Genomic DNA, 26,879 nt, shown 5'->3' on the forward strand with positions numbered 1-26,879 from the left:
CACTAAATACACAACCATTTAATGAAAGCTCATTGTGTACACATTTCAGTAACTCAATTAACCGAATGACAAGTACAGCTGAATTCCCTTTTATTTCATTACAAATAGCACAACCTTGTTAAGCTGCTTTTGAGGTTTGCATGGCACAAACAAATTGCGTAGAGGGGGGAAAAAACTTTCCAAAGTGGTGGCACCTATTGGACAATGCAAAGACTCCACTACCATACATTTTTCACCTTCAAAGTAAAGCAAGTTGTAAAAAATCCAGAATTGGCTACAGATTGTCTGCTGAATGCACAAGCTTGTAAGGCAAAAAACAGTTTAGGTTTGAAAGGCAGCATGTTGTAAACATTGCAGGGAAAGCCTTGTTCGTACCACTGAAGATCCCTCTGGCCAGAGGACTGTGCCCTTTGCCCCCCTCCCTTTTGTTTCTGAAAAGGACTTAGAAAGTGACATGCCCTAATACCCTTTCCAACAGGCTATAAGAAGAATGTCAGTTACCTTCAGCGATGTCCAAAAGTGGGTGTGGGTGTGTCCCTCTGTTTCCAGACGTTCCTGCATTCCTCTTGTGCTTTGGTAGCTTGCTTGGCAGTGTACCGTATTAGCTGGCTCTGCAGAAAGTCCTCAGTTGCAATCATAAGTCGTTTAACCAATCAGCCCACAAAAGGGAACTGTTACAGAAAGTTAATTTCAAAGCCATATATAAAGACCTATTTAAACTATGATTTAATTTGAAGAGGTGTAGTGCATGGGAATGAGTCTAATCAAGAGGAACTGTTAAAACTGGCATCTAGTGTAACTGGAGTCACCGAGTCTCCCCTCAACTGGGGTGGGGGAATCCCAAGAAAACCCAACGTTGATCTGCCAAGAAAGCAGGGATCTCGAGTCTCATGTTCGCACTTGGAATTTCCCTGCTTTCGTGATGTACTTCACACCTTTAAACGGTTTGTACTTTTCTCCGTACATGTCAAGGCGGTTTACTTTCAACCCTGAAATAAGGAAGAAGATAAGTTTTAGGGACACAATCTTTAAACAGAGTCCAACTCTTACAACGGAGGAACCCCCTCATGAAAAAAATCTGTTCAGCACAACTACTGACAGCAAGTGAGTCCTTCAGAGTAGCCAGTTTCCCAATTTATAGGAGATATAACTTGGAATGAGCTTTATTTCCCCAAGCTGGTGCCCTCCAGTTGTTTGATACCCATCAGCCATAATTGGCAGTAAAAGATAATGGGCATTGTTGTCCAAAATAACTAGAGAGCACCAGCGTGGGAAAGGTCAACTGGGTATGTGTCAATTTCAGGTTACAATTCTGCACCATGAACAGCTGAATTTGTTCAAATTAGCCCCCTTTTGCTAGTCATGGAGAAAGATGCTGCTATTATTCATTGCTGTCAGAGCTGCCTCTAGGTCCCAGCTCACAGAGGACCAACGCCAGGTTGATGTAATGTACAAAAGTCTTTATTGAAGTTTAGTTTCCATTTCAACGCCAGAGCGTGCAGCCCTACGTCTTAGACCTTAGATCGGCGAAGTCCCGTCTGAATCACCTCCCCTTCCGCACCAGTTTAAGATCCTAGCCCTGCTCCACCTTCTGCGCTGTTCTCTCCTCCTCTGGGTCCTCCTGCCCACCGGGACATTGCCCTTTCTGGACTCCTCCGACGCTGAGTTGCTTAGCTCCTCCCCCTGCCTCCGGCGGGCTTTAGGACCCGGTTCCCAATCCTCATTCTCTGCTGTCCCGCGCTCCTGTACATTTGAACTTGTTTCTCACGCCAACCCAGTGACCTTTCTCCTAACCGTTACGCTGCTTCTATCACTGCTTCCCTCTTCCGTGACACTGGCCGGATCTGACCTCCCCTCCGTTGCCTGACTCTCCGATGGAGGCGTGGTCAGCTCTGCCTCGTCTCCTCTCCCTGGTGGGGAAAGCACTGGGCCAGATACCTGGGACTCTTCCCCCCCACTCTGCTCTGGTGGGGAAGCTGGCCCTGATTTCCAACTACTGCTCTGGGAGTCCCTGCTGCCCCCTTGCTCCTGGGGCGTTCCCCTTGGGAACCCCCTGCCCCTGGCCACTGGCGCCCCCTTTTGTGAATCTTCCGATTCGCTGGAGAGGCTCATGGAATCCCTCGGACCACTGTCCCCTCCTACGCTCCCCTCGGATTCCTCCCCCTCCCCCTCGCTCTCCATCTCCCCTCTTCCCTGTGCCTCTGCTCCTGAGCCCCTGACAATTGCATTTGTCGCTTGCTATAAAAAATGCCACACTGTAACAGAATTCAAAACATCACATAGAGAAAATGTTGTCTATAAGTGTTCATCTTGCAATATTATAGAAGGTCAAATTCTGAACCACCCCACTAAAATATGAACATGGTAGAACGTTAAGCAGGGCTCTGAGGCCACTGCCCTTTAGGCAGTGGCAATCTTCAGCCACTTCTGAGACTTTTAAGATTTCAGCAGGCATCAGACATTTGCTATCTTCATAGCTATAAGGGGAAAATACACTCTTTATGGTGGATGCCAAGATTGTGCCCCAAAGCCCAGTTCTGCAGTCAGCAAAACAGACAGCTCCTTCCTCTAATAGCAAACCTGGGTGACTGATTATCGACAGGACTGGAGCCAAAATGGGACTGCTAAGGAACAAGGAGGCCGGGTCAATGTGTTCAGATGAACTCTGCAGTATGCAGAAATGCAAAACTTATTTAAAGTTCAAAAGGGGGCAAACCCCACCCAATAAGAGCCCAATGAAGACTGAGTGTGCTCACCGACCTTTGGGAGATGGGAAGTGCCAAATAGGCTACCCTCTGCACCACCTCTTTCCTAACTATGCAGCTCTTAGTATTCTGGAGAAGGAGTGGCTGGTGCCTTGAAAAGGAACATTCCTCCTGGTGGACAAACTGCAGTATTTTTGCAGGTCCCACATTCTATAAAGGTAAAGGTAAAGGTACCCCTGCCCGTACGGGCCAGTCTTGACAGACTCTGGGGTTGTGTGCCCATCTCACTTAAGAGGCCAGGGGCCAGCGCTGTCCGGAGACACTTCCGGGTCACGTGGCCAGCGTGACATCGCTGCTCTGGCGAGCCAGAACCGCACACGGAAACGCCGTTTACCTTCCCGCTGGTAAGCGGTCCCTATTTATCTACTTGCACCCGGAGGTGCTTTCGAACTGCTAGGTTGGCAGGCGCTGGGACCGAGCAGCGGGAGCGCACCCCGCCGCAGGGATTCGAACCGCCGACCTTTCGATCGGCAAGTCCTAGGCGCTGAGGCTTTAACCCACAGCGCCACCTGCGTCCCGTGCCCCACATTCTATACAGACTACTGAAATGCCAGCAGATTAGAGGTACTGAAATGCTGTGGCAGATAAGAGGTAGAGGGGGCGGCCTTTATTGCAGGAGATAGGGTGGATACTTTTAGATACTGATTTAAATTAGATTTTTATTTTTATTAAGAAAAGCTCCAGCCCAGTGATTTCAGAATTAAACCCAAACTTCACGCAAACATTATCTCCTTATAAAAGTACTTTTTCCTCCGTAAAACACATTTTTCGTCATCATACAGTACAATCTCTCTTGTATGAGAGAAAGTGGCGGGGGGGGGGAGCTGGTGAGAGCTACATCTGTTTTGCAGTTTGCTCAACTTGCCTGCAGTTTGCTGCCCCTTCCGTTTGTCCCACTTTGGGAGCCACCGCATGGTGAGAAAGCTAGCCCCTCTCCTGCTTCTTGGCTGTGCTTGTGAGCTGAAACTCAGGAACTGGCCAATCTCTCTAAGCATGTTGCCTTCAAGAACTGAAATATGCTACTGAAGTCTAAAGTTCACCCCAACCTGCTGCGTGTTCCCTGACGTCTGGGAGAGAAATTCAGCGCTAAGTCCTGCTCCAGGCCAATGGGAGATAAGCACCTTACCTGAAATAGCCAGCTGCTGTATCTTGAACTGAACATTCAGGTTGGGGTTTTCTTCTGGCTTGGGCGCTCCAGACTGCAAATTCACCACCCCTTTAAGGCTGGGCAGCTTCTGAGGGGTGATTTTGCCAACATCCCATGTTAACACCTAAAAAAACAAACAGTAGTGGTAACAGTGCCTTTCCAAACTGCTTTTCCTATGAACAATAAGTCAATATTGTCACCCGCATATTATAGTGTGCATGTGCTGAAGATGAGATTTAAATAAGTGGCTAAGGCACCCTGCTCCACTTCCAGGAAGTTTTGAACCGGCTTGCGGCTTTCTCGTGATGAAGCAGCTGCTCTTTCAAGCAGGGCAAAAACAGAGAAAACTGTTTCGCAAAAGCTGGACAGGATAGACGCTAAAGGCCTGGCTGAGGATCCTGAAGGAAACGGCTTTGTTGCTGCCACCAAGCTCTTAACCTACATTTCTAAACCAAAAAGCAACAGAAACAAGGGAAAGAAAGCAACAGAATATTCTTCCACTGGGGCTCTTTCCAAGAATGAGCCTGATCCTCACCCCCTAACCCTGTTTGCTTGGAAGGAATTCTTTGTTTGTTTGAGCAGGATTTACAAGGGCTCATGTGCATGAATGCAGCCTCACACCCTAATCCTATCCATGTTTACTCAGAAGTAAGCCTCACAGTTCAGTTGGATTTACTGCTAAATCGGGTACTTGGGACTGTAACCTTAATAGGACAAGCTGAGAAGCTGAGGGAGAAAAGCTGGCCAGAAACATTTGTTTCAGTCGAGGCAAATGGAATGCAAAATAACTACCCTAATTAATATCCATTTGAGGACATTCGTGCACAATAAGCAATCTTTGGGTTTTATTCTGCACCCAGCTGTTTTTGCAATGTTTCTGGCAAGCAAAGAAATCAGCAGAAAAATGAGGAGTCAGTGGGATGTACAGGGAAGACGATGGTCACGAGGCCTTACCCTTTCGAGTGAAAGATTTACAGGACTCCAAATTCTGTGCGATTCTCGAGTGTCATTAACCTGGCTATTTCTAATCATTTGCTCAAGAATCATGAGCCAGGGCTACACTTGCAACATCCCTGTGTTAGGTAGGTGTGTGTGTGATGATAGGGCATTTAGCTCACACTGGCAAGGCTGTATTCAAGTAAAGCAGTTGTGTGAAACAGCAAGGAAAGCTCAAGTATGAGGCGTGAGCTTGTATCCTAGGCTGCCGATTTCCACTTGCGCAATGGAACTTCTCCCTTATCTCCTCTCCTCTGAAGCCCGCCCCCCATGCACTCCCTGGATGGAGATTTTGGGGGGTGCACAGGGAAAAGGGAGGAAGTGGGGGTCCTGTTGCATAAGCAGAATGCTGCTTGCACAGTGCTGAATACAACCCAAAGGTGTCTTGTCACGTGTTCCCAGCATCCCATAAGGCAGTCGAAGGTGAGCACACTTAAGCAGAGATTAGAGAAGGCCAAGCGGCCATATGAATTGGTGCAATGCTCCATTACACATGGCAGCATCACCCCTCTTTTCATTTCATTGGAGCAAGCCCCTCTAAATTATACAAAAGGTGGGTTATAGAACCCACAGAGGACAACAGGACTTACTTTGGTGACAGGATCAAACGTGTGGTTGCCTTGTGTGGCTGTAAGGTTCACGTTGAGCACCGCTTTTGGCATGTGAACGGTCATGAGGACTCCTTCCACCGTCTTCCCCATGTTCTGTTTGGGCCCAATTGTGACATCGAATCTTCCCGAAGATGAGTTGTCCTTGAAGCCAATCGCATGCTTCACGTATACTGGGATGGCCACCAAACTATACATTCAAAAAGGAGATTAAATGCAGTCATTAGCCGTGTGGACACATATCAAATATGAGATGCTGTTTTACACACTGGGAAGTGGAGGCTTGTAAATGAATGAAGGCAAGTGGTCAGAACAGTGAACTCCTGGTTCTGCTTCCACTCCCTAGATAGCTCAGTTGGTTAGACTATGGTGCTGATAATGCCAAGGTTACCAGTTCGATCCTCCATAAGGGACAGCGGCATATTCCTGCATTGCACGGGGTTGGACTAGATGATCCTCAGGGTCCCTTCCAACTCTACAATACTATAATTCTCTCTCCCTGTATTATAAATCAAGCCCAAATCTAGTTTGCCTTACAGCCCCTCCACTCTCTTTCCCACCCGGATCTAAGGCATGTCTGCAGCTATGAGTTGGGCCAAACTTATTCAGGGACAGCCCCATGGAAGCCACGCTTTCCACGAAGTCCCAAGCAGCCCCTTGCAAGGTTGTGTTGGCATGGATGTTAGAATTCCCTAGGACAACCAAACTAGGTGTCTCCAGCAGAACATCTGTCACCACCTGAAGCAGCTCAGGGAGAGAATCGTTGGTGCAGCGGGGAGGTCAGTACACCAAAAGGAATCTCATATTGCCCCAATTGCCAAACTTCGAGAACATGCACTCAGAAAACTGGGTCTTCCCAATAGGACACCTGATGCAAACTAAAGGTAAAGGTAAAGGTACCCCTGCCCGTACGGGCCAGTCTTGCCAGACTCTGGGGTTGTGCGCCCATCTCACTTAAGAGGCCAGGGGCCAGCGCTGTCCGGAGACACTTCCGGGTCACGTGGCCAGCGTGACATCGCTGCTCTGGCGAGCCAGAGCCGCACACGGAAACGCCGTTTACCTTCCCGCTGGTAAGCGGTCCCTATTTATCTACTTGCACCCGGAGGTGCTTTCGAACTGCTAGGTTGGCAGGCGCTGGGACCGAGCAGCGGGAGCGCACCCCGCCGCAGGGATTCGAACCGCGACCTTTCGATCGGCAAGTCCTAGGTGCTGAGGCTTTAACCCACAGCGCCACCTGTGTCCCAAACTAATGACTTCCTAAAACCCACTGCAACCCCCCTCCCCACCCATATGACCTGGGTTGCTGTGCATAAGAGAAACCTGGTGGACAAGCAGCAGCAAGAACAGGTCCATCTGCCTCATCCAAACAAGTCTCTGTTACACATGCCAGGGTCAAGTCCTCCATCCACGATCAAGTTGTGGATGACGGTGCTCTTGTGAATCATTGACCTGGCATTGCACAGCAGCACCTTAGGGTCATGTAGGTCTCCCTTGTTGATTCCAGTATCCTTCTGGTCAAGGCCAGACCTGGAGGCCAGGATAGTCTTCAAACAACGACTAAACCTGCCTCCTCAGTAATGACATGGTCTGGACCTAGCGTAACTCCTCCTCCTACCTGTGATCACTAAGACCAGGTGTCCCAGTGCATCCCCCACTGTGGCACCTGTCCCAGCCATTCTGCTGGCTGGGGCCCACTCCCAGGCAGCCATGACCTTCTCCCCTTCAGAACAGAGTATGCTATACAACTATGCAATAAATCAATAAAACAGTTGAAACTAATAATAAGAAACACAATTTACAGTTATACTAAATGGACATGAGAGATTGCCGCAAGACTCCTACTAGACAAACTCCTAGACAAATGGCTTTGAATCTTGGAAATGTTCTGCCATAGAACTGTTCCGCATAGCTGGTGTTGGCTTGCTAACAGATTTCCCTGCTTTTAAAATAACAACAAAAGGAGTTTGTCTCAGTGACTGCCATCCACCTCCCTGAGTAACCCACATACATGCCATGGAGGGTGGCAATGGCAGTCACCAAAAGAACCTCCATTACTGTTACGAGAAAAAGCCAGCCACTCCCACCACTGGTGAAAAAAATCCTAACCTTTAAAAATAATTTACACCTAAATTAGGGGGGGAAACCCACCCAAATGTCACCCACCCTCATTTGACAACAGGTGAATGGGTATGTGAACTGGAGAGAGCGTGTCATTTTCTTTGGATTTGATATCCTGCTTTATCACTACCCTAAGGAGTCTCAAAGCGGCTCACAATCTTCTTTCCCTTCCTCCCTTCCAACAAACACTCTGTGAGGTGAGTGGGGCTGAGAGACTTCAGAGAAGTGTGACTGGCCCAAGGTCACCCAGCAGCTGCATGTGGAGAAGCGGGGAATCGAACCCGGTTCACCAGATTACGAGTCCACCGCTCTTAACCACTACACCACACTGGCTTTCATCAACAGTGTAAAATGGCTTTCAGCAAACTATGGGATCCTCATAACAAAACCACCTCTGAGTCTGTGGGTAGGGATTTGCCTAATTTTTTGCACACAGAGATGCTCAGTTTTTGTTAGGCACAGAAATAATAAGCAATATTAGCATGTGTTTCTAAGACCTGTCTTAGAAACTATGGAGGTTACAGAAAGGTATCAGCATGCATACGGCACCAACGAAAAGATTAGAGTTTAGCAGGATCGTGGATGACAGCAAAGACAACTGTTGTGTATATACACAGCCCCTCATCTTCAGACTTACTTTTGTGAGCTGACTCGATAGGAAATCAATCTGAAGTTTCCATCTGGGGGAATGAAGGAGAGCACTCTTTCCGACTCCCAGCGCTTGAATCGAATACAGGGGTGAAAGCTCACATCATCCAGGAGTCTTGGATTCTATAGAAGGTGAATCAAGATAAACACTTTCTCCATCATACTAATTATTGACTAGATGACCTAAGGGTTCTTTCCAACTCTACAGTTTTAGGATTTCATTATTCATCCCAGAGCATCACAATGTTTTTTTCTCATATTCATTAGAATGCATTGATCTTGGCAAATCTAGAGATTTTCAAAACCTGGCCCAGTTAAACTCACAGCCTTGGTATTTGGCAAGTCACTGTCATGTGCCAACTAGTAAGGTTTTTGGAAGATAGGAGGAGACAATAGCTGCAAGCCTATGCAAACTAATTTAGGGTTAAGTGGGACTTTCTTTTGAGTCAACATGAATAGGATTGCGCTAGTTAATGATTAATGATTTGGGATGAGTGCTATGCTTCAACTCTCAAGAGCCAACATCTATCCCCGCGTTCATTTCTGTATAAAACACACACACAAACTGTGATAGACCTGAGTCCCTCTGTGTCACATAATACACATATTTGCCTCCTCCTCACCTTCAAGGTGATTCCTGGCGCTTATAATAGACTCATTCCCTACATGCAGCTTGCAAGTGCTTCAGTTAGCCTTTGCCGGTGGATCACCCCTAGGCTGTTACTCATTTCCTTCCCAAGTTATTTTCTCCTTTTTTTCTGGGCACTTCATGGAGCCCCAAAGTGACTCTCTGTACACAACTGTGCACGTTGGTGCTTAAATAAATGAATAATAAATACTCACTGCCTTTCATATATTTCCCCTTCTTTAATGAACTTACTGCATTTAGAATTTGAGGCACAGCAGGATTCTCTGCCACCCAGGGACAGGGCTCCCTCCACGCTGCCCTGACAGCTTGAAATACAGTACCGGTTTTAAGTTAACAGGAGGTAGGGGGAAAGGCAGGCTGATGCTTGAGTGGTGCAGACTGGGAGCTTAGACGGCGGTCCCCTTCTCATGGGTTGAATAATCTAGATCATGGGTACTTCACTCAGCCAGATTTAGGCTGGCCAGAGCGACCAGAAGCAACAGTAACAAGGCAAAGGACACACTGCTGGGAGTCTGTCCAACACAGTTAGTGCTGGGATAGTGGATCCCTCTCCTGCACAATTATTTTAATTCCTCTCATTCACTGTTATTTAAGGCAGGGATGGGGGGACCTTTGGCCCATAAGCCTGATTAAGCCCAGCTGGGCCTCAATTTATATTGCAAACCAATCTGTCATCACTGGATGAAGTATAGAAATTACTCAACGTAATTTGGGTAGTTTCCCCACAAACCATGCCCATCTGCTCCCACACCTGATATCATATACCTACATGGCTACAAAAGACCAATCAGGAACCAAAGTGAGATCTTGACTGTTTTTTTCCAAGCGGAACTCGCTGACTGCACCAATCAGCTGCTTGAGGATCCACGATTGTACGGAGGGTTCTATTTGCGTTCAGGTGAATGCAGACCTCTACTACTATTTAGAACGAATATGCACACACACTATAAACGAAAACTCGACTTACCATAAAAGAAAGTGAAAGATCAGGCATCCCCGAGAGTTTGATGCAGGCATCAATGACCCCTTGAATTTCTGCAAAGACTGTGGAGCCTGGCAGCAAGGAAGGAAAGATCACAGAGCGATCTCTTAAAAGAGGATTATCAGCAGATCACACCTTAAGGAGTCATTTGCACCATGCAAGTGAACAAACTACCGTATTTTTCACTCTATAAGACGCACCAGAGCACAAGACGCACATAGTTTTTGGAGGAGGAAAACAAGAAAAAAAATATTCTGAATCTCAGAAGCCAGAACAGCAAGAGGGATCGCTGTGCAGTGAAAGCAGCAATCCCTCTTGCTGTTCTGGCTTCTGTGATAGCTGCGCAGCCTGCGTTCGCTCCATAATACGCACACACATTTCTCCTTACTTTTTAGGAGGGAAAAAGTGAGTCTTATAGAGCAAAAAATATGGTAATTTAATGTGCTTCAGGCAGACTTCAGTTTATTGGATATTATTTGCCCTGGGGCTATGTTTTTGAATTGCCACAACAACTGAAGATGTTTTTTAGCAACTGTGGCATAGCTGCTAGAAGAACAAGCTGTGCCATTTCCAAATCTTGTTCTTCCCATGACCTCATTAAGCGGTCTTATGAGAGTCATTCAGTTTCAGCCTTGGCCCCTTATCTACAACATGTGAGTAGTTAATATTGACATTACAACAACCCTGTAAAGTAGGCTTACTAAGATATCAAATTCCACTGAGCCCTTCAAAATCCAAGCTACGATATAAAAGATATTACTTTAGACTATTTGTGAAGCACTACCCTAGCTCTAACTCTTCCATTTCACTCTGCCAAGGATAAGAACACACATTTGAAAGCCTTGTACCAGATTTGTCTATAATGGCATCTATTTCTTCAATCACATCGAAGTAAGCTTCATTGTTGGTGTACTTTACTCCTGCTCTTCTCCAGGGAATGTTTGACAGCTGCCCAGTTGGAAGAGTATCACCCACATTGCTGCTGCCTTGGAAATACAAGAATAGCCAAAAGAAACCAGTAAGAAATCAATATCCTAAGAAAACAAAAAACCTGTCACACACACACACACACAAAAAACACCACCTTCCTTACTGAATGACTGGAAAGTAGGCAACGTAATGCTGATTTTTAACAAGGGACTCAGGAAACTACATGCCAATTAGCTTAATATCTGTCCGAGGTAAACTGGTACAAAGCATACATTATCTTTAAAGGCACTGTGCACCAATTTCCCCAACGTGTATATGGACGAATAATCTTTGCAGAAGAATCAACAAGGAAAATCTTGCTTCAGCCAGGGCTGGGCGATATCTGGTTTTCAACATTGTGATATATAACCAGCTAAACATCTTGATGTATCAAGGATGGAGCTATGTAGAGCATTGGCTGGCTTCATGGTGTTTCCCACTTTGTGATTTTTGCATAGCACGCACATACATCATGATTCATGATATATTGCCAGGTCAATATATATATATATCGCCCAGCCCTAGCCTCAGTGCCATCTGGAGTGATTTGAGAGTGTCAACAAGCAAGTGGATAGGCTGGTCTGGTAAATACTACATAGTTCTTTGACAGAGCCCCTGCCTTATGGGATGATGGATAAATTTAGCAGTCACGGGATAAGAGGTCTGGCCCTCTTTTGCAGGAGCAGCCAACAGGGCTGATGCAAATCTCATCAGCCCTAGCCAGTTTCTCAAAGGCGGGGGGCATGTTATCTGATCCCGCTCTCATAGCTCAGGAACTTAAGAAACATTCAAAGGTTTCTCTTCCTGAATTTGCACAAACCAACTTTTTTGGAGAAGCACAAAGTGGTCAAGCCTTTGATTTCAAGAGCGCTAAGAACTAGTTGCGTTTGGAAGCTGTTGTGGTACCTGTGATGGAGTTGACAACGGAGCGCAGGATCGTGGGAGGTTTAATGAGCTCTTTCAGGATGTTGGATTCTGTTGCCAGAGGAAAGCCATTGTCCAGCATTTCTTCAAGAAGCTCATAGACAATAACAACGTTGTCTTTAATTGCAGTCTCTGAGCACTCTCCAAAGTAATCCTAAACCAAGCAGAGGATGCAAAGGAGGAGATTTATTCCAGTTAAAAGCTTTTCCTTCACCTAAAAACCATGTTATATTCAGCAACTGCCACAGCCTAATGCTCTGCAAGCTTTCTGAACCACACTTAAGATGAACTGCTGAGTGCAGCAAAAGCAAGCAGACCTGATATTTTTTCTCCATTGCAATGCAATGGAGTAGTCCTTGCCAGAGCTGATGTCCAGCTCTCCCTGCTCTCCCATGCTCAGATGGGACTGCAAAGAATTTTGACAGGTGGCCAGGGCAACCCACCTGTGACATTAGAGTGGCGCCTATAATTCTCAGGTGAGCTGCCTTTATCACCTGTCAAAGTCTGCCACCCCTAATATAGGCAGATGCTCCTCTTAGCAATAAAAAAGGTAAAGGAGACCCCTGACCATAGGAACAGTCGTGGCTGACTCTGAGGTTGCGGCACTCATCTTGCGCTATTGGCCGAGGGAGCCGGCGTACATGTGGCCAGCATGACTAAGCGGCTTCTGGTGAACCAGAGCAGCGCACGGAAACAACGTTTACCTTCCCGCCAGAGCGGTACCTATTTATCTACTTGCACTTTGATGTGCTTTTGAACTGCTAGGTTGGCAGGAGCAGGGACCGAACAATGGGAGCTCACCCCGTCGCAGGGATTCGAACCGCCGACCTTCTGATCAGCAAGCCGTAGGCTCTGTGGTTTAACCCACAGCGCCACCTGCAATAGTCCCTCTCAACAAAAAAGCTAACTACCACTTTGTTTTTGTATTTGACTAAAATTATTTCTATTTTAGTTACCCAATTTCACCCACTCTGTGCTAATTCATTACATTACTAGTTACCGGTAATTGTACAAACAAAGCATTTCTAAAAGTTAAATGCTTGTTGTATATAAAAGTGGGCGAGAAATCCTCCAGGCCAGGCTTCCTCCAGATGTTTTGAGACTACAATTCCCATCATCCCTGACCACTGAGGTCAGGGAGATGTAGGCCAAAAACATCTGGAGGGCCAGGTTTGAGGAAGCCTGCTACAGGCAAACAGGCCAGAGCATGTGACAAGTACATTTAAATGGAACTGAGCACCCTGTGGAATGCTCACATGGCCAAGAACAGGCCATGGGACTACAACTCCCATCATCCCTAGCTAACAGGACCAGTGGTCAGGGATGGTGGGAATTGTAGTCCCAAAACATCTGGAGGGCAGAGTTTGCCTATGCTTGGCTGAGAACTTCCCCAAGGCCTGCAACTCGTAGGAATTAGACCTTCGTTTCCCCTCTGAAACCCTACAATTGCTCCACAGACTAACCTGAAAAGTGTCTGCTACACGGTGAAGGAATTCAATGACAAAGAGTGGTGGCACTTCTGTCTGTATGACAGACACAAAAAATATTTTATCCCGATAGATGCTGATGAGGTAGTGATGAGGCGTGGAGATGACAGGAGGCACATTTTCAACATCGGCCGCTCTCTCCTGAGCTTCAAAGAAATAATCACACACAGATTGGCTGACAACGCTCTTCCAGTGCTTCTCCAAGAATATATCACCAGAACAGTTTATAAGAAACAGACTGTGGATCATTTTCTGTTGGAGACATATTCACACACATTAATGCAAATAAACAATTATTTTGGGCTGTTGATCTGCTCCCTCCCTCCCCCCCAGAAACTTTTGGGGAACCAGATGCACTAGAAGAGGTAGCTCAGGCTACATATAAACATAACTGCTGTGTGCTCTTTGGAAGAGGGTCAGTGGAAGAACCCATCCTTTGAAGCCCAGCCTATGAAACTCAGAATTTTCTGCAAGGTAATCCAAGTTAGCAGTCAGGAAAATTTGCCTGCAGAGCTGCATCTGAAACAATTTGCAGACTAGCTAAATACCACTTGGCTGGAGTCAACGTATGGAAAGTCCGACGTTAAACTCACCAGAGGTTTTTATTTTACTTTTACGTTTACAAAATACCTAAGTAGTTTCTCATTATAGGAATTTTTACTGGTTTATGAGGGTCATCTGGGTTCTACTGCCAGCTGCTTTTAAGCAAAGATAAACAAATCAAGAGTAATGGTAGCAGCCATTTTGAAGTGCCCCATTTATTTCCTAATGCATTATTATCTTTAATATGCCACTGTAAAAGGCGTTACTTAAATACTAAAAAGTGTGCTACCTGGTTTAATAAATTTGCTACTACTATATACACAGCCGGTTTATGAAAGGTTTTTCTAGCATCAGTAAAAACCACATGTTTTAAAGCTCCATGACGAGATTTTCCAGGAACCTAACAGGACTAAAGGAACACACCAGTTAGAAAATCTCAGCCTTGGGGAAAGTAGCAAGTCGTATTCTTTGTCTGCTAAGTCGACAAACCCCGTTTTTGCACAGACTTTCATTGATACAGTCTTCAGTGAAACTTCAATGGAACTTAGCTGGAGGAGGAAATAGTAATAGCTAACCAGGCATAGCCTTTAGATTTTATTTGTGTATCAAATCAGAATTAGGCTCTGCAAGTAAATCTTCAAGAGACAACAAATTTCAGTAGCAATAGCAAAAGTTGCAGTTAATACTACTAACTTACAGAGCTTCAAAAGAAGGACCAAGGAAGTTCAAGAGGGATAGTTCAGAGAGTGATGGAGTAGATCTGGGGTGGGGGACCTCTGCCCCTCCAGATGTTATTCGACATAAGGAAGAACATTCTGACTGGAAGAGCTGTTTGACAGTGGAACAGACTCCTTTGGAAGGTTGTGGATGCTCCTTCCTTGGAGGTTTTTAAGCAGAGGTTGGATAGTTATCTGTCTTGTATGATCTAGTTAAGATCCCTGCATCGCAGGGGGTTGGACCAGTTGACCCTTGATGTCCCTTCCAACTCTACAGTGCTTTAATTCTATGACTCCAACTCCCTTTAGCACCAGCCAGCAGGGCCAATGGTCAGTGATTATGGGAACTGCAGTACAACAATATCTGCAAGCAGCGTTTGAAATTTTCCAGCCCTGGCTATTGGCCACTTGTGAGCAAATGAAAATGCCTATGCACCAGGATGGTATCTGATGTCTCCATCATCTGGAGGTGCATGCCTGGGAATCCTTGGGTCTTGACTGTTTTCACACACTTATAACACCACTGTAGAATTCTGTTACATTATATCTGCACAATCAGAATGAATTTCAGGAACCAAAAAGCTGTAGTGAAAAATACGACTTTTGAGCCACCTGGCCCCAAAATGGCAACTAGACATTCCGTTTTGGCAACTGTAACCCTGGTTTAAGGAGCCATTTGGTGCCTAGCTTTTTGGGGGTTGCTGGGAAACAGAGTTCAACAACATCTGGAGGGCTTGAGGCAAGTTCTTCACCTCAAGACTGTGTAAGCCTCAGGGCAAGTCAGTATCATCCCAAAAACATGCCCTATTGTTCTAGGCTGAACAGAAAATTCTACATGATTAATGTCTTTTTAATAGCTATCAATACAACCATTAATGTCTTTGGAAGATCTTTGCAATTTGCAACGCAATCACGGAGAGCTTCCTTTTCTGCCAGTAGCACTGATGAAAATGTTCATGGGCTTTTAAGGATGCTACGAATGAATTTTCCATTTTTCACATCTCAGTGATTCTTCTTGCTCCCAAATTGATCTGCCAAAAGCTGGCTGGTTATGACTGTCCTTCACTAGGATAGAAATTGCCGGTTGTTTGTTTTGAAAGATTGCAAAGTTGAAAACAAATCTGACTCATGACATAGCATGGCAGCAAAAAAAAAGGCTGCAACAGGACCACTGCCCCAACTAACCCTCTGAGTCAGCAGAACTTGCCTTTTCAACTACCGTCCTGAACATTAGTGTATACTGAAAAGGAAATATGATATAATCCAGGATTAATTTAACAACTGTCAACATACTGGATGCCTATTTTGCACTCCTTACTAGGATCTGCCCACAGCAGGTGCTCCATTGCTCCTCTCCTAGTTACACTAAAGGCAAAGAAATTCAGCAGACAGCTGTATAGAGGTAGAGAAATAATTATGGAAACCCCTTCCCAGTGCATTCCAGTGCCAAAAGAATGAGCACCTTGTGCTTTAAACACAACACCATCCCCCAAAGCAGAAGCTACTTTTGACTTCAGTTGCTATAACCCAGCCTAATAATGAAATATTTCATTGGGTGCTTTGTGCAGCATCCATACAGACAAGAGCACCCTTAATTCCTAAAAAGAGCTTCAGATGTGGAAGGGAAGGTGTTGACAACACTCTGGATCACCCTCCTTTCTTTCCTATCTCTATAGTCCTATCTCTGGTTTGTCAATTATCCAATAGCACAAACCATTGTTTGCATATCCATTTCAAGCTAGGGTTTCCAGTTCTGGATTGCTAGCCAGCTGCAAACTATAAATTGCCAATGGCCGCCACACAAACATGTAATTAAGATTCCTTAACCACTGCCTGGTGTGAAGTCTGATATGGACCATTCAGATCTGCCTGCCCCTTGTTTGTGGGGCACCCAAACCCCTGAGGCTTAGCCAACACCAACCAATATTTGAAAGTCTGCAGGCCGGTTTGTGTAACAACAGTTAAGTTTATTTTATGGTACTGCTGGAGGAGGAGATGTATATGGGTGTTTGGTTGGGTTTTTTTTGGTCTTTTGCTTTTTACATCTTGCCACGCCTAAAGGACAAACAAGCATCTTCCAAATTACAAGGAAACAGCCCAGTTATTTCATTCACCTAGAACTTCAGCCCTCATGTAATTTAAGTTATATTGCTGCCATTAGCTCAACGGTGAACGTGCATGCAACCCTCGGGACCAGCTGTATTTCTCACGTCTCATTTCCCCACCCAAAACAAACCCGCAACAGTTGAAAATATCTCCAAATTAGTTCAGCAAAGGATTACAGAAGTGGCAGCAAGATTTCTAGCATTTCCAGAAATCGCATTTCTTTTTACAAGCAGCCTGGACTCGAGAAATATCTGTTAGTTCTCTAACCAGCTGGTACCACCCAAAGAGTCACCGACAGCGCAAGCCTCAGCATGTCTACTCAGAAGTAAGCCCTATTGCATGCAGCGGGGCTTTCTTCAGGAAAGTAGGGGCGGGGGTCAGGGACTAAGCAGCCAGTTCAGTCTTAACCTCCAACTGAAACGTAACTACGCGCAACTAAGTGCCTTTACGCACGAACCTTCCACCAACTCACCCTCCAAGCGGAAAACTGACTCTAGAGCAGCAGGATCCGGCACAAGCCAAGCCACACAGCAGCAGCAGCGCTGGCAAAAAGATGGCTGCGAAGCCCTCCGATGGGGCCAGCCCCATCGCTAACCACACCCCGGCAGGGCGCCCTTGCAAACTGCCTGCACTGAAATGCAAGCCGCGGTTGGAAGAGGCCCGGGCGCCTGCCTTCTAAAAATGTCCCTGCCATCTCCATTGCACTTCCTAGTCCAAAAGGAACGATGCATCCTCGCTCCGGAGTTTTGGAGAGCAGCGAACTTCGCTGGGCGCGTTTTCATCCTTAGCTGCAATTTTTTGCTAACAATTCACCCAGGCGCAGAACTGGGAGTTGCATTATCGCCGGTCCTACCTGAAAATCTGGGGCCAAGTCCTTCCGCCTTTTTTATTTTTAAGCCCAATGCCCTCGCATCCCCTCCGTTGCTGTATCAGGCATTCCGCTCAGCCTACCCTGCGCGCTTTCGTGCGTAAATCTCTCCCCGCCTCCTCTTGCTCCTCCTCCGCCCCCCCCCCCGCCGGCTTTCCAGAAAGGAACTGGGTAAATTCGTCTGCAAAATAAATAAATAATAGGAGCTGGGAGCAGTTTGCAGGCGGCCGCTGGACGAGCATGAAGATGGCAGAAGAGGCGCCCCAAGCCAAGAAGCAAAAGCTGGAGCCCATTCAGCTTAGGTAAAGAGAGAAAAGACGGAGGAGAGGGGGATGGGATCGTATCGACCGTAAGTTAGAGAAGCCTGGATCAAACGAGATGCCGATCACGCTCCCACCCAGCCCACCCTCGAGGCTCAGAGAGTAGTAGGGTGGTGGGAAGCGCCTGGCAAGGTCGGTCAGCGTTGCCTGGTGGGCAAGGAAGGGGCATTTCGGTGCCATAAGTCCCATAGATGGCACGGGGCCCCGACTGCACCACGAACGCTTACCCGCTGGCATGGTTTTTAGTGACCTCCTCCTGGAAGCAAAGGTTGGATTTATTTGGCAGGAGTCTACATTGCCCTGAGCAGTCTGCCCCGAGCACGGTCCGCATTGCCCTGAAAGCGATCCTTTGCGCTTCAGGGAGCCGAGGGCCATTCTTCCTCTTGCACGCCGGCTAGGGTGATTTATTTGGATGCCAGAATAGGTTATTCGGGCAGTTTGTTTCCTCCTTACTCTCCCCTGCCATTATTCTGGAACGTTTGACGGCGCAATGAAATCAGGAGGGGAAATGTTCTATTGTTCATACAAGACTAATGGCTGGGAAATCCGAGGCTGCGTTCGTGGTGTGCGCCATTTGATTTGTTTTTTGGTGACAGTTATGCGGTAGGCGTGTAGGGACTCGCTCGCTCCACGTGGCCTAATCGCGCACGCCTGGATGTCTGCTCTGGTGAACTTCTTGCAGCTGTGACCAAAGAGGAAGAAGCGTTAGCAAGAGGAGAGCAGGGAAAGTTCAGGCTTGAGAGAGGTTATTTCACAGGGCAGCATCAATGGTTCGCTCCAAAAGTTTCCCCTCCGGGGCTACTTTAGACGTTACGGTTTGTGCACGGAATATACTGTAAAGGCACAAAGTGCAAAGTGAAGTTTGGTGGTAATAAACAAGTGTTTGCAAATGTGTGTGTTAATCAGACAGGGTTGTTAGCATGGGTCCCAACTGCCTGCAGCTTCCTGTAAAATATACATTTGGCAGCAAACAGTGTTAGAAACTCAGATGTATAAGCTAGGCATCTTATAGCTCCTTAAACCAAGGTTTCAGTTGCCAAAAAGGAATGCCTAGTTGCCATTTTAAGGCAATCCGGCTCTAAAGTCTTATTTTTCAAATAATGGTCTGACTGATTCTCAGTTAAACATCTGACTAGTTCAGGTGACAGCCCTGAGCAAGATTAAGGACTTTGAGAATTTACAGAATAAAAGTCACTTGATCCACAAATATATTGGCCTATTCCTACCTCTTTTTCTTAATGGCAACACGGACCATTCATAACGTCATAATATTCTTCAACAACTGTGAGCAGAGCAGTGGGGTGTGGTAAGGGAAGACAAACTACAACAATTAACTATAACATTTCCTGCTCCTACTCAGGCTGTACAGAAAAAGCAAATTGGTTCCTGAAATTCATTCTGATTGTACAGGTAAAATATAACTGCTAGAATTCTACAGTGTGTGGTACTGGTGTGTGAAAACAGTTGAGATCCAATAATCCCCAGGCATGTACCTCCAGATGGTGATGTCAGGCGCCATCCTGGCCCCAATACATCTTCATTTGGTTGCAAGTGGCCAATAGCCAGGTGCAAAAAGCTCCTGGCGCCTGGCTAATTTCGAACACTGGTAGCAAACCTACATCTTTGTCTTTCTAGCAAAGGCTTCCCCAACCTGGTGTCTCCACTCAGTCTAACTGGACTACAGCTGTCACCTGCTCTGCTCCCATGTGCTGGTTGGGATTGATGGGAGTTGTAGTCCAAAACAGCTGGTGGGCACCAGATTGGCGAAGCCTACCCAAACTTGTGATAAAGCTCTGGGTTAAGAACAGAAGAACACCACCACTGGGTCAGACCAAAGCCCATCTAGTCTCACAGTAGCCAACTGGATGCTCTGGCAAGGGTTGCCTGACAAATGCACTTGTGTGCTCATGTTTATATACAGACCTTTCCCACTGTGCACATCCACCTTAGGTGTAAATTATTTATTCATTTTTTAATTGCAATTATAGCCCACCTTTTCCTCCATGATGCTCAAGGTAATGTCTTCATTTAATCTACTGTGTGGCAGGTCAGGCTGTGGCCCAAGGTGATGCAGTAAGCTTCATGGCCTAATGCAACACTCTAGCCACTATACCACACATACTCTTTGTGGCTCTCAGAAAGTCTATGTCAGACCAATTGAGATTAGGGACAGGCCTAGAATGGGGGAAGGTTAGAAAAAGTAGTTTGGCAAGTTTCTGAAGGAAAAGGTGCCCTCTTAAGAATGTTGGCTGGAGGAGTTGGTGGGGCGCAGAGGAATGAATGTCAGAACTGTGGACTTTGTACACTGTTATAATTTGACGGCCAGGGCAGCTTTACAATTAGAGGAGACCAAATGGGCAGAAACAATGTAAGGGATTTTGTCAAATCTGAAGAGATTAGTGCTGAAAGGAGATTGATCCAATTTGTGGCTTCATTTCTAATCAGTGCAATGATTCACATCTAAAATAATTTAAAAAGACGAATTTTTAACAGGTCTTTAAGGTGAGCTTATACTCGAAACCTTTGTTTGCTTGTTTGGGAGTCAGCTGCACTGAACAAAAATGGGATTTGCTTCCGAATAAATTTGCACAGGGTTTTGTTGTTAATCTTCAACTCAGTAATCGCACAACAGGAATTGCTTCTGTGTGAACAATAAAGCAATTACGGCAGGAGGCAGGGGCTCTGCCACCCAACCCCCCCAAACTGCTGTATGCACATTTGTGGACATGTCTCAAATATGCGTATGTCCATACATATATGCATATGCAGGCCCTTGGGTTCCTCATCATGAAGAGCACTGCCTATATATTTAGGAATATTGCAGATGTGCCTTAAAATATCCGTATGATGTATGTATGGCTTGCTACCGCCCTCCATATGTGTGTTTCTTATACATGTGAAGGCTGAGCCCTCTTGTATACATGGAACTAAGGCTTCCAGTAAAACGGGGTTTATAGCAAACATGCCATCATCATCGAATCATAACATTATAGAGGTGGGAGGGACCCCGAGGGTCATCCAGTCCACCCCCCTGGAATGCAGGAATCTCCACTAGATCATCTATGACAGATGGCCAGCCAACCTCTGCTTGAAAACCTCCAAGGAAGGAGAGTCCAATACCTCTCATGGAAGTCTGTTCCACTGTCAAACAGCTCTTACAATCAGAAAGTTTTTCCTCTTGTTGAGTTGGAATCTCCTTTCTTGCAACTTGAAGCCATTGGTTTGAGTCCTAGCCTCTGGAGCAGGAGAAAACAAACTTGCTCTCTCTTCCAGGTGGCAGCTCTTTCGATATTTAAAGATCGCTATCATTTCTCCTCTCAGTCTTCTCATCACTGGGCTAAGCATACCCAACTCCCTGAACCGCTCCTCTTAAGGTTTGTTTTCTGGACCCTTGATCATCTTGGTTGCCCTCCTCTGCACACGTCCCAGCTTGTCATTATCCTTCTTAAACTGTGGTGTCCAGAACAGGACACAGGACTTGAGATATTGGCTGACCAAGGCAGAGTAGAGAATTTTCTTGTCATGATACTTTTGTTATAAATATATTTCTCTTGATGCAGCGTAGAGTAGCATTAGCCTTTTTTTGCTGCTGCATCACACTGTTGACTCATTAGCAACATGGCTGGTTATCTGTGGCAAGTAAGAATGTTTGTAAACTGGTAGAATTTGTTCTCTCCCCCCCCCGCCCCCTAGCATCTTATCTGTCATAATTGCAAGGGTTGGGACTTTTCGCATGCTTAGTTGAAAGGCTGGAATAAGGAGATACAGAACAGCTTACTGTCAGGTCAGTAGTTTATCTTAGTTGTTTTACAACTCTACAACATAGAGGCTTTCCCCATATAGGCTTTGAAGCCCCTAGGACGAAAGCTGCGTTACATGAACACCATCGAGTTCTTCTCAAAACAGTGCATAGATGGGGGAGATGGTAAAACTTGCTGTGCTGGTAAGGGTAAATTGCAGCTGCCTAGAATTTAACCAGTGTAAATGCGCCCCTGAAGCAGATTTCAGTGCACAGGCAGGACTGTGTGGATGAAGGAACAGACAACTGACCTCAAGTTGTTTATGGCTTGACAGGTTCAGCCCAGTATTTTGATTTGAAAGTACTGGTGGCTAATGTAACTAGTCCACAAATGGTACTATGCCTTCAGACTTAATGGCATCCATATTGCTGAATCTTGCATTCACTTTGACTTCCAGACCATCTTCAACAAAGGCAGCCCTACAGAAAGCTCATTACAGTAGTCCCGGTTGCAGGTAATTATAACATGGGTGAGCATGATCAGATACGGCTGCTCTAGATAGGGCTGCAGCTGATGGGGAAACCTGAACTTGTGGATAACACTCCTGGGCACTGCCATTACTGCCATTACCTACACCTCTCCAAACAGCAACTGGCATCTTCCTGTCAGTGTTCGAAATTTGCCGGGCGCATTTTGCACCTGCCTATTGACCATTTGCGACCAAATGAAGGTGACTTGGTGCCAGAATGACGCCTAACGTCTGCACCATCTGAAAGTGCATGCCTGGGAATCAATGGATCTTGAGTGTTTTCACACACTCATACCACAACCTGCAGAATTCTATCAGTTACACTATATCTGCAGAATCAGAATGGATTTTAGGAACCAAAATGCTTTTTCTTTGCAGCCTGAGCAATGAACTGTCCTGCTCACAGTTGTGAAGAGTATTATTACGTTATGAATGGTCCATGTCACCATGAAGAAAAAGAAGTAGGAATGGGCCAATATATATGTGGACTGTCCTCGGATCAAGTGACTTTTCTTCTTTAAGTTATCAGAGTTCTTAATCTAGCTTAAGGTTCTCACCAGAACTAGCCAGATGTTTAACTGATAGTCACAGTTTAGAGCTTTAGAACTTTAGAGCCGTCCCGTCCCCTAATGGCAACCAGACATTCTGTTTTGGCGACTGTAACCTTGGTTTAAGGAGCTATTTGGATGCCTGAATTTCTAACACTACTTCCTGTCTGTGTCTGGCGAGCTTTGCTCTGCTATGGAGGGAGGAGCCAAACTGAGCTGTGCGCTAATCCGTAGAAAGAGGAGAAAAGTTGAGGGCAAAAGTGAATAAACAACTCCCGAACAGTGAGTTTCTAGTTCTTCTAATATTCTAAAATGCTCATGAATTGTAATCATTCCAGAACAGCCAGGAGCTCTTCTTAATTTAATATTTAATATTGTGCTTTGAGTCCTCTCCCTGCCAGCTATAAAAATACTTCCAGGGTCCCTGGCTAAACCAGCGCATAAGTGCTGGGAATGATCTCTACCAATGGCTGGGCCTGGGTAGCTTCATAGTGAACGGTTTTGTCAGGTACTACAATTTTCCATAGCTTTACAAGACACTGCCTTCCTGCTGCCAACAGTTTCTTCTAGTGTTGTGTGTTAGGTTGCCAACTTTTTAAAGTGGCTTTTTAAAATATGTGCCTTTAAACCTTTTGATGTGCACTGATTAATAGGTGATTATGTTTGTTCCATGCTGAGAAAAAAAATCACCTGCTTAATCAGGCAGTGCAAGTTGTTTTTAAAGGCAAAAGAACAAGCCAATAAGTTACTTTTGTTCTAGGCAGTTGGCAACCCCACCTCTGTGAGCCTCCCCACCCCACCGCCGCCCCTACAACTTTAAAATTGGTCTGTTCTTAATTTATTATGGCCACCAAACCCCCTCTTTCTTTCAGGCTTCTGCAGTTCTGTGAGATCTATGCTTTTCATCCCATCACTCTGCGCTCGCTCGCTCTCTCTCTCTCTCTCTCTCTCTCTCTCTCTCTCTCTCAATTGAATTTATAAATCTCCCATTCACAAACCACCCTGATGTCCATAAAGAGGCAATACATCTAGGTTGCAAGCTGGCAACTCTACTAGCAGCATTATCTGAGATGCTTCAATTTCTCCTGGGTGCAGTGGGGTGCAGACTTAGAACTGTACTGCTTTAAAGGGCCAGGATGGGCTGTGATACTCTGAGCCCAGATGCAATTCTAGCTCCTGAAATGTTATGCCATAATACATATATTAATCTCTTTAAGGTGCTACTGAACTCTGTGGTGTTTTTGCTGCAGCAGACTAACATTTACACCTCTAGAAGTTTGTAGCTAGCGAATAAACATCCTTATTTTATTGCAAAATACTGAACAAGCTTGATTTTTTAGATTCCTCTTTCTCTACTTGAATATTTTCTTTAGGGAATTTAGGACAGCATTTCTCACAACTTCAAAGTTGTTAAATTAGTTTGAAAAGGGCAAAGCTCCTTTGCACTGCAGATATCAAATTACTTAACCTTTCATTGTAAGGAGGAGGCAGAGGGAAAAAGAACCCCCCCCCCCGACTACAATGGCTATTAGTTTTTGCGGAACAGAAAATGCACATCTAACTTAAATCTCAGATTACTTTCCTAAAGCCAAGCACTTGTCATATAACAAAGAGATATATATATCCCTTTAAAAAGTAATCTCCTTTTTTCTTTTTTACTGCATCTACAGTATGGAATTGTAGCCTTCCAGACTGAAGCAAATAAGGTCAGAATCATTTGCTTTTAGCTTTCCAGACAACCAGATCAAAGGCCCAAAGTTCACAGATTCAACCTTGTACTTCTGATGGAGCACTCTAGGCCATAGCAAAATTAGTTTATAAGCTACAGCAAGACTTTTGGGTTTGTTTTTTTCAGCAGACTAACATCAATACCCCTTTGCAAACCCAGCTTCTGAATTTGTTTTTCTTTAAATCCTTCCTGGCCAGCTATCCAAATAGGCTTGGTAGGTCCCTTGGTAGGTGGCGCTGTCGGTTAAACCACAGAGCCTAGGGCTTGCCGATCAGATGGTAGGCGGTTCAAATCCCCGTGACGGGGTGAGCTCCCGTTGTTCGGTCCCTGCTCCTGCCAACCTAGCAGTTCGAAATCATGTCAAAGTGCAAGTAGATAAATAGGTACTGCTCTGGCGGGAAGGTAAACAGTGTTTCCGTGCGCTGCTCTGGTTCGCCAGAAGCGGCTTAGTCATGCTGGCCACATGACCCGGAAGCTGTACGCCGGCTCCCTCGGCCAGTAAAGCGAGATGAGTGCCTCAACCCCAGAGTCGTCTGCGACTGGACCTAATGGTCAGGGGTCCCTTTACCTTTACCTAGGTTCTTTGTGGGCCCCCCCCCCCGGAAGTAAAGATATTACAAGGGACTTTCAAACCACTTGTTTTCTAGTCCGGCTAGTTTTGCTGCATATATTATTATTTGTACTGATATTATCTGTTAGAATAATAAATTAATTTGTGTATCTCAAAACAAATAGCCCAATCATACCTTTACACAACAGCATTTAAAAAAAAAGCAGAAGAGGTTCGTAAAGGCTATTGTACTCACTTTTTTCTGCAATAATTTAGGGATCTAACTCTCCGCAAAACAGTACTGCACTCCTACTTTCATGTGGATGCTGTCTTCTACTGGACCAAACTACTGGTATGTTTACTCTTTGGAGATAGGCAACCACAAACAGATGTACAAATTATTCTTCTTTGGCGATCACTCATAGTCGAGTAAGGTGAGTCCATAAGTGACTGTGGAGGCCAATTCTGGATCCTTCCACAGTGGAGACATAGGTTTTCAGACTGGAGTTGATCACGGTCAGGGTTTGCCAAATGTGCCTTCCTTTTAGCTTATTTCTCCCCTTCTTCCTGAGTTTGAGCATCTTCAAAGTCCATGACACCTTTGGTAAAGGCTGTTCTCCAATCAGAGCTCTCACAGGCCAGTATTTCCCAGTTGTTGGTGTTTATACTACATTTTTAAAGACTTGCCGTGAGAGAGTCTTTAAACCTCTTTTGTTGACCACCAGCATTACGCTTTCCATTATTAAGTTCGGAATAGAGTAGTTGCTTTGGAAGACGATAATCAGGCATCCGCACAACACGACCAGTCCGACGAAGTTGATGTTGAAAAATTGTTGCTTTGACGCTGGTGATCTTTGCTTCTTCCAGTACATTGGCATTAGTTCACCTGTCTTCCCAAGTGATATATAAAACTTTTCAGAGGCACCGTTGCTTGAATCTTTCAAGGAGTTGGAGATGGTGTTTATAAGCGGTCCATGTTTCACAAGCATACAGTAAGGTTGGTAGTACAATAGCTTTGTAAATAAGCATTTTGGTTTGCCTGCAAATGTCCCGGTCCTCAAACTGTACTTCAATCGGGAGAAAGCTGCACTCACAGAGCTCAGGCAATGCTGGATTTCGGCATAAATGTCGGCCCTTGTGGAAAGATAACTGCCCAGGTAGGAGAAGTGATCAACACTTTCCAATGTTACACCATTGAGTTGGATTTGTGGCACTGTAGAGGGGTTGTTTTGTTCTTGTTGGTGTAGCACTTTGGTTTTTTGGATGGTGAGTGATAGGCCAAACTTTTTGTAAGCTTCTGCGAAGTTATTTAGGATGGTTTGGAGGTCATCCTCTCTGAGTGTGCGCACACTACGTTGTCATCAGCATACTGAAGCTCTATGACAAAATTTATGGTAACCTTACCCTTTGCTTTCAGCCTGCTCAGATTAAAGAGTTTTCCATCTGTTCAATACATGATTTCTACTCCGGTGGGGAGTTTCCCTTCGACAAAGTGTAGGATCATGGCAGTGAAAATAATGAATAGAGCTGGGGCGATAACATAACCCTGTTTTAACACCTGATCCCACTGTGAATGGTTCACTTTGAGAGCCATTGTTATCTGCGATTGTTGCTGTCATATTATCATGGAGGAGCTGAAGGATGCTCACAAATTTATCTGGGCAGCCAATTTTCAGAGGGGCCGTCCACAGAGACAGTCCACATACTGACTGGACCATACGTACGAATACTGCACATCTTGTTTATAGAAATCCCCGTAGCTTCCTTCTGAGGCTTGGCAAGTTAGCTAAAATGATGAGCCCATATAGAAGGAAGCCGGCAGAGGAAACAACCAAGCGTCAGCTAGGGACGGAGTCTTGCTTTCGGAAACTTTATGTGCAAAACCGCCTCGGTTGCAACTCCTCACCGATGCCGCAAGATGCCACCTGTGGCAGGTG

The 26,879-nt window shown here is 45.6% G+C and overlaps 2 protein-coding genes and 1 long non-coding RNA gene across 6 annotated transcripts in view; 1 reads left to right on the top strand and 2 right to left on the bottom strand.

The window, feature by feature from the left end:
• Window positions 1-73: 73 nt before the first annotated feature.
• AP3M1 (adaptor related protein complex 3 subunit mu 1) lies at window positions 74-17,645 on the bottom strand. 3 transcript variants are annotated; one of them, XM_083738471.1, is made up of 9 exons: window positions 17,512-17,645; window positions 13,270-13,545; window positions 11,789-11,960; window positions 10,762-10,899; window positions 9,899-9,984; window positions 8,272-8,405; window positions 5,499-5,706; window positions 3,892-4,036; window positions 74-989 (listed from the first exon to the last, which is right to left on the bottom strand). In XM_083738471.1, exons 2-9 carry the CDS (start codon window positions 13,540-13,542, stop codon window positions 889-891), a joined length of 1,257 nt encoding a protein of 418 aa, XP_083594597.1. In that variant the 5' UTR covers window positions 13,543-13,545; window positions 17,512-17,645; the 3' UTR covers window positions 74-888. The 3 variants fall into 3 exon arrangements, with proteins under 3 accessions (XP_083594597.1, XP_083594596.1, XP_083594598.1); XM_083738470.1 differs by lacking the exon at window positions 17,512-17,645 and adding an exon at window positions 17,131-17,246; XM_083738472.1 differs by lacking the exon at window positions 17,512-17,645 and adding an exon at window positions 17,116-17,211.
• Window positions 17,646-17,655: 10 nt separating this feature from the next.
• The window catches only part of ADK (adenosine kinase), a 196,500-nt gene continuing 187,276 nt past the window's right edge, over window positions 17,656-26,879 (top strand). Inside the window, exon 1 of one of the 2 annotated variants that reach the window (XM_083738500.1) lies at window positions 17,656-17,828. In XM_083738500.1, the coding sequence (XP_083594626.1) occupies window positions 17,767-17,828 (62 nt within the window). In that variant the 5' untranslated portion in view covers window positions 17,656-17,766. Of the gene's footprint in view, window positions 17,829-22,798; window positions 22,946-26,879 lie in introns of those variants that run through there. The other variant, XM_083738502.1, reaches the window with a different exon arrangement.
• On the bottom strand, window positions 19,858-22,712 carry LOC310844448. The gene is made up of 2 exons (XR_014564137.1): window positions 22,541-22,712; window positions 19,858-20,021 (listed from the first exon to the last, which is right to left on the bottom strand). It is a non-coding gene; the product is annotated as an uncharacterized lncRNA (long non-coding RNA).

Source organism: Podarcis gaigeae (genome assembly GCF_964106915.1).
Source record: "Podarcis gaigeae genome assembly, chromosome: 5".
In the NCBI taxonomy this organism is placed as follows: Eukaryota; Metazoa; Chordata; class Lepidosauria; order Squamata; family Lacertidae; genus Podarcis; species Podarcis gaigeae.

Excerpts from the sequence above, each read along its gene's own strand:
- AP3M1 (XM_083738471.1), bottom strand. The coding sequence starts at position 13,542 with ATGATCCACAGTCTGTTTCTTATAAACTGTTCTGGTGATATATTCTTG. Across the intron at positions 11,961-13,269 it reads GTGTAGCAGACACTTTTCAG|GATTACTTTGGAGAGTGCTC; the intron begins GTTAGTCTGTGG and ends TGCTTGGTTTAG. Across the intron at positions 5,707-8,271 it reads TATCGAGTCAGCTCACAAAA|TTTGGTGGCCATCCCAGTAT; the intron begins GTAAGTCTGAAG and ends TTGAATGTATAG.